General features: G+C 40.3%; 2 protein-coding genes across 4 annotated transcripts; both read left to right on the top strand.

Annotated features, from left to right (window-relative positions):
- Positions 1–1103: 1103 nt before the first annotated feature.
- rap1gapl (RAP1 GTPase activating protein-like) lies at positions 1104–7574 on the top strand. Of its 2 annotated transcripts, XM_086038731.1 has the most exons (18): positions 1105–1269; positions 1370–1396; positions 1521–1647; positions 1727–1774; positions 1871–2068; positions 2771–2868; positions 2973–3051; positions 3247–3300; positions 3386–3469; positions 3951–4051; positions 4117–4246; positions 5000–5167; positions 6003–6074; positions 6283–6369; positions 6468–6623; positions 6708–6791; positions 7230–7249; positions 7337–7574. In XM_086038731.1, the coding sequence occupies exons 1-18, from the start codon at positions 1199–1201 to the stop codon at positions 7392–7394; spliced, it is 1662 nt and encodes a 553-aa protein (XP_085894857.1). In that variant the 5' UTR covers positions 1105–1198; the 3' UTR covers positions 7395–7574. The 2 variants fall into 2 exon arrangements, 1 of the variants encoding a protein (XP_085894857.1); XR_015087915.1 differs by lacking the exons at positions 7230–7249; positions 7337–7574 and having other exon boundaries at positions 1104–1269; positions 6283–6412; positions 6495–6623.
- A 568-nt stretch (positions 7575–8142) lies between these two features.
- Positions 8143–11998, top strand: LOC147143222 (glutathione S-transferase kappa 1-like). 2 transcript variants are annotated; one of them, XM_086037427.1, is made up of 8 exons: positions 8143–8451; positions 8533–8614; positions 9124–9252; positions 9931–10076; positions 10154–10270; positions 10347–10440; positions 11371–11425; positions 11796–11998. In XM_086037427.1, exons 1-8 carry the CDS (start codon positions 8383–8385, stop codon positions 11839–11841), a joined length of 738 nt encoding a protein of 245 aa, XP_085893553.1. In that variant the 5' UTR covers positions 8143–8382; the 3' UTR covers positions 11842–11998. The 2 variants fall into 2 exon arrangements, with proteins under 2 accessions (XP_085893553.1, XP_085893554.1); XM_086037428.1 differs by lacking the exon at positions 11796–11998 and having other exon boundaries at positions 11371–11654.
- The last annotated feature ends 1 nt before the right edge of the window (position 11999 follows it).

The following is an 11999-nucleotide window of genomic DNA, read 5'->3' as shown; positions in this document are numbered from 1 at the left end:
CACTAATTGAACCGAGTCAAACCGACACCTTAAAAGTCTCTACCTTGGTTTAAAGGCAACTTTAGACACAAGCCTTGTATAGTTTCCAATCACTTGATCAGTATTTGTATCATGTAGATTGGGAGAAAAAGCTCGCCTTGAAATGGAAAGACTGTTTGAACGACTTGTTTGTTTTTACTGCATTATCCCAATCAGTTAATATGAGCTATACACATCCAGGAGATATGTTAAGATGTGGACTAAAAATGGACACGACACATTTCGACAAACTTTGGATGCGGTGACAAAGTGGCCCTCATAAAACAACTCCGATCCCTGCACAATTCAAACATCTTTCACCACCTAACTGTGTGAAGACAATGCTAATACATTAGCCTCAAGGCTTGTTAGCAGCTAGCAAAGGTGAGGATGAGCTGCCATTCTGGCAATCATACAATCCTACATTTATTATCCGTCTTTTCCTTATTAACTAATGTAGTCTTCTCAAAATGAGTGCCAGTAAACGGTGAAATGAGACCTTGGCCCTCCCACCTGCAATGTTACAGCCCAACACTGCGCGCTAATTCATCTTTTATAGTTGTCAGATTGATCTATTCTGACACTCAAAAAGAACATAACAAAACAATGCATCCACCTCCAACATGGCGGCCGTGGGCGGCTCCAGAAGTGGAGGACATCACGGGAAAACTATCAGTTGCTCCTCAATGGGTTGCGCAGGTGTGCCTTATGGGTTGTGCTATGTCTCACTGCACCTCTGCTCTTAGACCGACTCCCCCCCCCAGCCCCCCCCCCCCCCCCCCCCTGCTGTCTATCTCCTCACCCTCACTGTGTGCTGTCAATAATTGATGGTCTTTAGTGACTCTCAAAGGGTAACAGGTCCGGCAGAAAATGTCTCATGTGTCATTTCTTTATTTATTCACAAGTCGGTCTTGAAGCTCGGAGAAGTATTTAGCCGCGTTTGGTGTGCAGCCGGTTGTATATGCTGCCGTGTTTTGCTTGCACCTGCGCGTGACCGCGCACAAGCGGGTTTATGCTTCATGAGTGACAGCGGCACAGAAGGAGGGGAAGGGAAGCTTTAAATAAGTGGGTGGCGGGGGGTCACGGAGGGGGAGTGACAGAATTATTGAGTGAATTAATTCAGCCTTTGCCAGCCCTGATTGACTGACTGTATACTGCAAACTTGCAGTACAGTACAAACATGGAGGAAGAAAAGAGAGAAGACACGTGCTTTCCGAAAAGGAGAAGTTTCACTTTCGGGGCTTATGAAAGGTGAGTGAGCGCGGTTTCAAATTTGTATTTGGACTGGATAATTCACATGCACTTCAATTAACACTTTCTGCGTGAGCTTTTCTCACTTTCTTGCTTACAGCCTGGACATATCCAGGGATGAGGCAGGGTGAGGCTTTATTCCTCATTTATTGAAGCACTTTTGACCGGACTTTACAAGAAGAAGAAAAAAAAGTGCAGACAAGAAGAAGTGAATGAGGAATTTGCTTGTGTGAATGCACCTGTTGCTGCAGAGCGGAAGCTGCGGAGGGCAACACAATGGACATCTTGGACTCCCCTGTGAATGACAGCAAGCCAGTCCTCTCTGCTAGCAACAGCCAGAAGGAAACGGAGCTGTTTGAAATCATTGAAAAACTCCAGGTAAGCGATTGTGATGTGGTACAGGAGCCAGGTTCAAGGGGAGGGGAATATTTTCATCAGTGCCCCTTCAATGCATCAGGGCAGCAGACTTGATGAGCAGCGATGTGAATTCCCTCTGCCTCTTAAGGTGAGTCTAAGTATTCAAAAAAAACCACACTCAACTATTTGTGCTGATTTGTTTCCTTAATCAAGCACGACGGGCCCTGCTCATGGTCTATTTTAGTCTCGGCTTTTGAGGATAGGTGGAGAGCTGCCAATCATCCTCCCGTCGAAGCTGGGGCGCTACTGGATAGACCCTCCTTTGGAGAGGCTCGCAGATGTCAGTCCCACCTCCTCCCATCACGGCCTCCCAGCAGACAGTTATGAACTCATGGAAAGGGACGGCGAGGCCAAAATCTACCATGACTTCTTCCGCTCACGGGTCAGTCGGCTTCATGTTGCGGAGCTGTCATTCATAAATAACACGTGAAGCTTTCATTTTTGTTCCCTTCATGAACGTAGAGAGTACAAAATGATGTTACCCAAGTCCGTACTAACGTTTGAATCCACATTTGCCATCATGGGGAAGGCGCAGTAAGAAGAAGAATATTTTTACTTTAATGCCACTAACTTAAACGCAGAGAAGCTTAGATGGTCTGTGACTTATTATTACCGATACCTACAGTGAAAAGTCTACACACCCTTGTTGAAATTGCAGGTTTGTGAGATATTAAAAAAAATGAGACCAAGATTACATAACATGTACATCTCAGTTGTTGTTGTTTTTTTTTAGCTTGTCGAGAGGTGTATATATATATATATATATATATATATATATATATATATATATATATATATATATATATTAATTAATTAATTTCCTAACTTGGGTGCATTTTTAATCCTGTTTAAATTTTTTTTAAAATCCTGAATTTGAATAGGGTGTGTAGACTTTTTATATCCACTAAAAACAGCACGCCTAAAAAAACATGAGCAAATTTACAATACCAAAAACAACTCAAAATTAAACAAACAGTCAAACTTCATCCACAGATTCAATAATAAAGCCAGATCAACGTTGACCTTCTGATTTTGCCTTTTGAGTTTGATTCTTTCTTTCTTTTTTTGTTGTTGTACTTGCCAGTATCACCATTCATTCACAGCAACGGATCCGACATTAGGGCCACTGGTTCTGTCTGTGTGCTTAGAGGAAGAGGAAAATCGGATGCGAGTCATACTAAGGTGAAATGACAATCATGTTTTACATTGAAGATGCTTATATTTACCGATAGTATACAAGCACTTAAATCTGAGTCAATGTCCACATTGTGTGTCTTGGCTCAAAGAATGAAAGAGTGTTCTCTGCATGGAGTTTTCTCCCTGTCGCTTTTTCCCGGCATTCCATCAGCTGTCGAACTAGCAAAGGTACACTGTATTTAATTAACGTAAGTAAACAATGCCAGTGGAAGAAATGTTATGCACTCGTGGAAAATAAAAAAAATACATTTGACCCCTTTTAATGTTTTTTTTGGGGGGGGGGGGCCTCAAGCGTCCTACAGATTGAGTTTGTGAAGGTCTCAGCCTCAGGCAAGGGAAAAATAATAACCCTATTATTTCTAGATGCTGTGTGACAGAGTGACTGTCTCAAAGTTTGACGCGGTCAGCTACCTCAAGGTAATTCTTTAACATGACCAGAAAGACAAACGGAACGACTTTTGTTTTGATTAAACCCCTGTAGTTCATCTCTCTCATCCTCAAGGCTCCGATACTAATAAGAGCATTCGATGAGCACAGAGTGTCTTCCAATTTCAAGTTTGGTGTGTTGTACCAGAAGGAGAATCAGGTAAGAACAGATTGGCTGTTTTCAGCGAACGCATGTGTAACAGAATCAAAGGCTCAAAGATTTTGAATGCTGTTGTTTATCGTCAACTAAAAAGTGTACATTTGAGGAGGTTCCATTTCCTGAGATCGTCTTTCAAATCCTTCTTGAGGATTTTTTTATGTAACAAGTGAATCATCTTAATACTTCCACAGTAACAACGCTATTCAACATTTGATATAGTTTACCTTTTTGACCGCTTTAAATCTTTGTGATCGCTACTGCCTCTTCCTCAACCGACATTGACAGTAGTGCTAATTTGAGTATTTGTCAAAACAGTCAAAGAAAAGACAACACGCATAGAGTTTGTTCTTTGATGCTTTTCGGGACTGTGATTTGAAATTTGAAGTTTTGTGCCACTTAATCGGAATCAGCATCCTTAGCGACATTCTATATTAGTGGTTCTACTATACAGCCGGTTAAACACACTTAACTCTTTCACCAGTTCACTGAGGAGGACATACTCGGTAACGAGGAGGAAAGCGAGGAGTTCACAGACTTCCTGTCTATTTTGGGGGACACGGTTCAACTCCAAGGCTTCACTGGGTAATGTGTGATTGGCTAAAGGACACTCACGGTGTGACCATCTCATCCGATTTTGCTTTGCTCAGGTTCAGAGGAGGTCTGGATGTGTGTCACGGGCAGACGGGAAGCGAGGCTGTCTTCACTTCCTTTCACGGCAGAGAAGTCATGTTCCATGTAGCGACAAAACTGCCCTTCACAGAGGGCGACCCACAGCAGGTTGGCTCCTCTACGCATTTTTGCTGTGGAATATGAGTTAAGTAGCAAAATCCAACCGTTTTTAGTCGTCTCAGTCGGCAGCCATTTTGTCACTTTCTGTCAGGTATGGACCAATCATGGCTGACCTGCTTTCTGAAGTTTAGCCGTGATTGGTCGTTATCCTGAGCAACTGTGATGTCATCTTCAGTCGACAGAAGTGACAAAATGGCCGCCCCCTGAGATGGGCAAAAATGGGAGGATTTTACTGCTTAACTCATCTTCCACAAACGCAATATTAATTAGAATGCCGTGTTTCGACTCGTGGGGCTGCACAGAACATAGTGTTGTAAAGAAAATTGTTGTCTTGAATGTGCTTCAACTATACTGTAGGTTACTGTTGTTAGGTAGGAGTTCGCTGGCATTTTTTGAGCTAGGAAACATTACATGTTGTCCTTTCTTGAATTGCAATGAGAGAAGCACACTTTTTGGAATGCCAATGTGCTAATAATATAGCCAAAGTGCTACTGACCTGCCAACTGACTGGATTCCCATTTTCATTAAAACTACTCATTTGTGTGTGCGAGCGCGTTCTTTGAGCGGTAAAATGTGAAACCCCCAACTCTCCTATCAGATGTGCTCTGACGCCAAAACTGTCAGCACCCATAAACTTCTGATCCTAGAACCGCCCCTGCTTCTACTCAAGTACAGACTGTGAGTGCTTTTTTTCCACCGCTCCAAATAAATGCTGAAAAATGTCTCCTCCTTACCCCACAGCTGCAAAGAAAGAGACACATTGGTAATGACATTGTGGCGCTGGTCTACCAGGAGGCTCCAACTCCTTTCTTAGCCGATGTCTTTAGGTCGCACTTCCTGCACTGTTTCATCGTGGTCCGAAGGCTTCCGTATGGGAAGACAGATGACACTGGCCAAACTGCATATCAGGTGGTGTTTTTTAATCTATCCACATCCGAGTGTGATGACCCGGAAGTACTGGGAGGGGGGGTGTTCGAACCCTAACCCTAAAAATCCTTAGAAAAGGTGTCATTTTGCAATCTTTAACTTTCCTTTAGGATACTATAGGTTGCTTCTTAGCAACGTTTATGAAAAGCTGTTACTCGTAATTCTTTATGGCAGTTACATTTAATGCGACAGGCCACCGATGAAGCTGGGACGTGCAGTCAGGGTAGGCAAGCGAGGCAGTGCTGCCCCCTGCTGTCCCTTCCCCTGCACGTGAAGATTTAAAAAAAAAAAAAAGAAACTATCGGTAGTCTATCGAGAAGAACAGATGAATCCCGGGTAAATTGAATGTTAAAGTAATTCTATAGAACATTATTTTACGATATTAGTATTAGACAACATCATAATAGTTACTGTAGTTTAGTGTGAAGTTGTAGGTATGCTTACAGACTTTTAAACATTTTAAAAACATATTTAAACACAGTTTGCTGTTTTACTTTTATGTGCAATAATTTTTCATTGAATTGTTTTGAAAGTATTTTTTTCATTTTCCTATGATTAAGCACAGTGTTAATGCTCCAACTGTGCATAGCGTTACAGTGGCTTACAGTAATAAATGAGGAATACAGTCTCATTGTCATTTAGGATCAACCCCTCGGATAATGTTGGCTCACTTAGAGAGACAAGTATTCTTTGATGTGGTTCTTGGCGTGAAAAGTTTGGGAAGCACTCTTGTACTGTATTCCGTGGGATTGTGCAGATGTACGTACCTAATGTTGTGGCCACTGAGTGTATTTACAGTACTTCGTCCTCATCACAGATTTCTGTCACAGCTAGAGACGATGTTCCTCCGTTTGGTCCAGTCCTTCCAGATCCTCCAGTCTTCACAGATGTAAGAGCCCGTACAACTACTGCCCTTTTCTTCTCTTTAATTTGCATCTTAATGTTAATGAAATGTTACTGAAACCTAAAACTAGAACTCATAAAACTGTAGAATAACTTCAATTGCAGTTTCATGAGCAGGCAATCTGTGAAATCCCGCTCAAAATGTGCACAGTGCGATGCTTAAAAAGTCTGGAATACCTTTGCTTTGTCTTAAGCACTCCCTACTGAGAGAGTTCCTCCTAACCAAGCTCATCAATGCGGAAATTTCCTGTTATAAAGCCGAGCAGTTCAGCACACTGGAGGTAGATGCACATCGCACCTCAAGGTCACAAGGTCCATTTGGCGGTAATATCATATTTTCTCCTCTCCCCGCTCCCTTAAAAAAATAAAATAAATAAAGCTACGCACACGTTCATCCCTCCTGGAGAGGCTGCAGGCAGAACTCGCCACTGGTTCGCAGTGCATGCTGGGAGATCCATCAGCCTCCTCTGTGCCTACTGCTGAGAGTGTCAGGGGGGTGTCCGAAGGCAGCGGGGGGTTCATTGAGAACTTTAAGGTAAGCATGCAGACTTCTCATTATTTTATTCAATTTATATGCAACCATTTATTGGTCTGTTTTTTTTTTTTTTTTTTTCCTCAGCGGGCCATCAGAGTGCGGAGCCATTCCTTCGAGACCCTCGGGGTGCCAAGGAAGAGCAGTGGCATCTCATCGCAGAGGACAAAGGTAAGGTTTGACAGGATCAGCGATGTCTAACTGAAAACATTTATATAAAATACAATAAGTGGTACATGAGCTCCCTCTTGTGGTAGGTGATAGAATCGCTGGCAAAGAACAGTTCGATTGTTTTTAACTTTCAAGTTCAATACGTTGACATTTAACCTTTAGGAACTGTGTGCTTTTTAACATTCATGTACAATCTTCATTTAACTTTCATGTGCAGTACATATTAACCAAATAATTATTTAAGTACAGTTTTTTTGTCCTATAAGTGCAGCAGTGTTGTGTTCAAATCCAAAATGTTGTACTTTCTACGCAATTGCAATTATGTTCTGTGGAAATGTATTGAAAATGTATGTTTGTCATAGAAATATTGTGTGTAATGTTATAATTGTAACACAATTATTTATTAATTATTAAGATGTATTTAAACCTCTTTTCCAGACTGACAAGGATGCAGAAAGGTGAGACTCATAACAATAAGGGACTTTTTTTCTTTCACTTCCATACATGTTAAAATAATATTAACAATGAAATGTTGATCCTTTCAGCGACTGCTTGGCTCTGGCTGAAGTCAAAGATCAAGCAAGTCCTCAAGAGGAGACGTAGAAGAACTCCACGTTCCAGATTTTAGACGTTAAAGCATTTACAGCCTTTATGTAGCATTGCTGTTGATGTGATTATCATACTGCAATAGCAGTCATATATGTGATTTAAGAGAATAAAAGGCCTGCAAATGTTTAGGGAAAGGTGTACATGTGTCATTACAGACGTGAGACAATTAGGGTACATACGTAGGAAAGACTGCTTAATAAATCCACCTATTCGTTTTGAAAGTGCATGTTTGTTGTGCTTTTTCCTCTACTTTTCCCAGTTTCCCTTTCTTCTTTTTTTAAACTGACAGAAATTGGCTTTCCTAAATGCTTGCTTGACTAAAAATGGAATAGCACCAAAAAAAAAAAAAAAAAAGTAATTACTTCTGGAAAAAAATACATGCATTATCTTGTGTTCGTGTTAGGAGGAAGACCGCGATCTATGACAAAGCATTTTAATAAGAATAATTGTATTTATTTTAGGTTAAACATGAAAACGTCTTCTTATGAGGACGCAATAGCAGGAATGACCCACATAAAATAACAAATTAAGTTTAAAAAACACATTTAATCATAGTTAATCATAGTTCACGTGGAGTAATAAATTAATCCAGCACAGATTTGACTTTTACACATTACTGGGAAAAAAATAGACCGATTATAAAATTACACTTTTGCTAGTGTTATTGCACCCCATTCCCATAGATGGCAGTACATAACTTCAAGTAGCATAACATCACATGCATTTCTCAGTAGAAGAAGAATTTAGCTGATTAATAATTCGATATAAACATTACCATAAGTATAATCAAACCTCTGTCAACTTTGCCTTAATTCAGAAGAGAATCAAATTTGACGTGTTTTGACAGCGTAATACCGTTGCTAAAGAGGCGTTTTTAACTAACACCGATGCACATTGCTTGTGGACGGATTGAACTTTGACACACTGAAAGGTTGTGGACGATTTAGTTTGATTGTTCACTGCGCGGGTGCAAGCGTCGAAGATGACCTCCAAGAAAGTGATTGAGTTGTTCTACGATGTGGTGTCCCCGTACTCGTGGCTTGCCTTTGAGGTTTGTCTATTATTTATTTGATTCGATACTATTCCAAGCTGGTATCCATGTCAAAGTGGACCTAAAGCGATTCGTTTACAGGTCATGTGCCGCTACAGAACCGTGTGGAATATTGAGCTCAAACTCAGACCTGCGTTTCTGGGTGGTGTCATGCAAGGTTCTGGTAAGCTTGTTTCCAATCAACACTCAGCAGTGGTGTCAAAAGTACTCACACTCTGTAACTAGATAAAAATACGCAGATACTAGAGCAAAAAAAAAAAAGTACTATAAACCCCTCTACTTGGGTAGAAAATAACTTCGAAATGTACTTGAGTGCAAATGTAAAAATGAAATGTCACTGTCAATTACGTATAATATCCATTTTCGTCACCAATATTTTTTGTAGTTGACAACATGAAAGCAAAAAAGGCTATGGATTGGGAATATCTTGCTTTTCCGAATCTGTTGATGCTCTCTGCTTCACGTTCCTCCAAGTCACTGCTGTCCCTGATTTTCTGCATTATAAGACCCCAAAATCTCAATTAATCAATCACTATCTCAACCATAGTTGACTTTACCTCCATCTGTTTACGTTTTACTTTACGTCGCATCTTAATCCACAAAAGTTGAGGAAAGGGTAATGAGCCTACTTTGGCAAACCGTACAAAGTACGTTTATGTCTCACTGTGACAGGCAACAGGCCCCCTGGAGTGGTTCCAAACAAATTCCTGTGGATGCACAAGGACCTGGACCGCCTGGCAGAATATTTCAACGTTCCGCTGCATCCTCCTTCAGACCCTGCAGAAGCCATGTTCAGGAAAGGTACATGCCAAGTAAAAGGAGTGTCATTTTCTAAATATAGGGGGGGGGGGGGTCACGCCCGCGACCCTAAGCATAAGCGGTTTGGATAATGGATGGATGATTTAATATCAACATGCAGTATAATTGTTATGTTGTTAATTATCCATACAGTATAATTCAAATTGACTGGAAAATATAGGGGAAATGCACATTTGTATTAAATTGATGGTTTTGTGGGTCCTTTCAAATAAAATAAATATATGATTCAATATTGAAATACAGTATGAAAGTTTTAAAAACATTCTGTTTGTCATGTTTTTTTGTTCTTAATAAATAGTATCGTGGTGGTGTCTAAAAATAGTACTATAAATTATCATTAAATTATCGGTGAGTCTTTTGTTGTCACATAAAATTAAAATAATAAGTAATCTTGTTATAGGGTTCAATATGGACTTAGTACAGTATAGATTTTGTTTTATCATTACATATTATGAGGGGGTACTTAAAAATGAAAGAAATACGTTTTGATATGGACATAAAGCAAAGATATGAGTGACACTGACTTTATTCTAGATGATATATTCTCATTAAATGATTTTGCTGTCCCTTAAAAAAAGTATTACAGTAGATAGTAATATAGATATGCAACATGTATACTGTCTGATGAGATGTGTGTGTTTTTTTTTTGTTTTCTTGTAGGCTCCTTGAATGCAATGCGCTTTGTGAAAGCGTTGCAGGAGAAAGGGACTGGCGGAGACCAGCAGGTGGAGAAGGTGTCCAGAGAACTCTGGAAAAGAATCTGGAGCGAGGACAAAGATATCACTGAGCCCTCATCACTGGCTGAGGTAGCAACTCACCCAGAGAGCTTGCTGAGAAATTAGACCCCCAAAAATGGAGCGATTATTGGCGATGTTGTTCCCAGGCGGCGCAGAAAGCTGGCTTGGGCAGGAGCGAAATTGAAGAGTTGCAGAAGTTGTACACCACGCAGGAAGTCAAAGACAAGCTGAAGAGCAGCACTCAGGACGCTCTGGAATATGGGGTCGGTTCATGTGTGTGTCACCTGTGTAACTTAACTTTATTTATTTATTCATTTGTATCTGTTGGACTCTCGTCAGGCGTTTGGCTTCCCCTTTATGGTGTGTCACATCAACGGGAAAACTGAGATGTTTTTTGGCTCCGACAGATTTGAGGTCCTAGCCCACTGCCTTGGTAAGAAAGCTTGTTTTATTTATAAGAATTTTTCTGGGCCATTTTTTTTTTTTACAGTCAGCTCTTTTTTGGGGCTCAAATTTATATTGGGTATAATTCCACTGTCAACCACTAGATGGCGGCACACTTATTTACTGTACAGTAGTTTGAGATGGTGTAAATTTGGGGAAAAAAAACAACGGAACAGGAAGCATTTCAGCACAGCCTAATTTTTGTTGAAAATCATTTGTCATCTGTTGTAATCCTGCTTTTTACTCCTACAGAAAGCAACTCACCTCCTGAGTTATAGAGATCATATATATATATATATATATATATATATATATATATATATATATATATATATATATATATATATATTTATTTTTTTTTTTAAAGAAGTGTCACTCCTTTTTTAATTCAACCTATATATCGTCGCTGTCCTGTGAAAAACACGTATCTCCAATTTTGGAAACTTTTTTAATTTTCACATTAATGCGATGTCTGTAATGCAGAAACGCCATTCATGTAAAAATAAGAAAATGAAAAAAAAATGGAGATAAGTGTTTTTCACATGACAGCGACGATATATAAAAAAAAAAAACAAGAAAACTTTTTAAACACATTGCAACAGTATACGACCACAAAATATGAATCCAAACCATAAATTGAATAGGAAATACTGTATGGTACGCTTTGCATACATGCACTCGCCTTTAAGGGGCGGGGCCTGGTGGCACATCATCAGTCTGCTTCTGCGCCTTCTGCTTGTGTGCGTCTAATGTGTTTTACTATTCGACAATGGCTGAAAATTGTATTGGTGACATTCCCTCACCTTTCCCACATGCAAAGGTCATCCCTCGAGATATGAGTTGTATGCAATTTTTTTTTTTTTTTTTTTTTTTTTAAATTATAATGCAGATCAATTTTGTTTATTTGGTTGTTTTTCAGGTGAAAAGTGGCTCGGACCTCAGCCTGCTCATCTTGAAAGGTCATCTGCCAAACTGTGAGACCACGCTGCCTTTACAACCTTAATCTCTCCTCACTAATTCCTATAGTCACTCTCATTATATCTTCTTAACCTTGTCTGAAAACTACACTACACATTCATGGGTTGTGCCTCTTGATCACAATAAAAAAGGTCACATGGCCACTTTTTAATCCTGTGTACTAAAAGCAAACGGGCCACACTGTATATTGCCATTGGAATAAATTGTTGCTCCTACAAAGGCAAAGGTCAGTCGCTTATGTTTGAGGAGTGCAAAGACAAATCTTATCGTTGACTCAATCCTCTCGAGTGCACGTATAGCTTGTCGTACGGGTTCTAGGGGCAGCTGGGGCGTAAAATGTTTTTTTTTTTTTTTTTTAATCAAAAGGCTGCGGCGAGCCAAAACGACGAGGAGCGGCAAGACCAGCTCTTGACAAAGCGAAGGAAGGTTGGGCCGCAAGGAGCCCTCGGCCGGGAAAGGAAATGACAGGAGCAAACACAAAGAGGAGGCGGGGCGGGACCGTTGATTACCATAAACGTGTTGATTTGCCCCCTGAGGGGGAAGGAAGGAGCAATCGAGGAGTAAGTTGCC

This window comes from Filicampus tigris, chromosome 8 (assembly GCF_054856515.1).
Source record: "Filicampus tigris isolate MCC_2025a chromosome 8, RoL_Ftig_1.0, whole genome shotgun sequence".
Lineage (NCBI taxonomy): Eukaryota > Metazoa > Chordata > Actinopteri > Syngnathiformes > Syngnathidae > Filicampus > Filicampus tigris.
This window is presented reverse-complemented; position numbering and strand designations above follow the sequence as displayed.

Coding starts and splice junctions, on each gene's coding strand:
- LOC147143222 (XM_086037427.1), top strand. CDS start 8,383: ATGACCTCCAAGAAAGTGATTGAGTTGTTCTACGATGTGGTGTCCCCG. Junction 8,615..9,123: donor TGGTGTCATGCAAGGTTCTG/GTAAGCTTGTTT, acceptor TCACTGTGACAG/GCAACAGGCCCCCTGGAGTG. Junction 10,441..11,370: donor GGTCCTAGCCCACTGCCTTG/GTAAGAAAGCTT, acceptor GTTGTTTTTCAG/GTGAAAAGTGGCTCGGACCT.
- rap1gapl (XM_086038731.1), top strand. CDS start 1,199: ATGGAGGAAGAAAAGAGAGAAGACACGTGCTTTCCGAAAAGGAGAAGT. Junction 3,052..3,246: donor CAGCTGTCGAACTAGCAAAG/GTACACTGTATT, acceptor TATTATTTCTAG/ATGCTGTGTGACAGAGTGAC. Junction 6,624..6,707: donor GGTTCATTGAGAACTTTAAG/GTAAGCATGCAG, acceptor TTTTTTCCTCAG/CGGGCCATCAGAGTGCGGAG.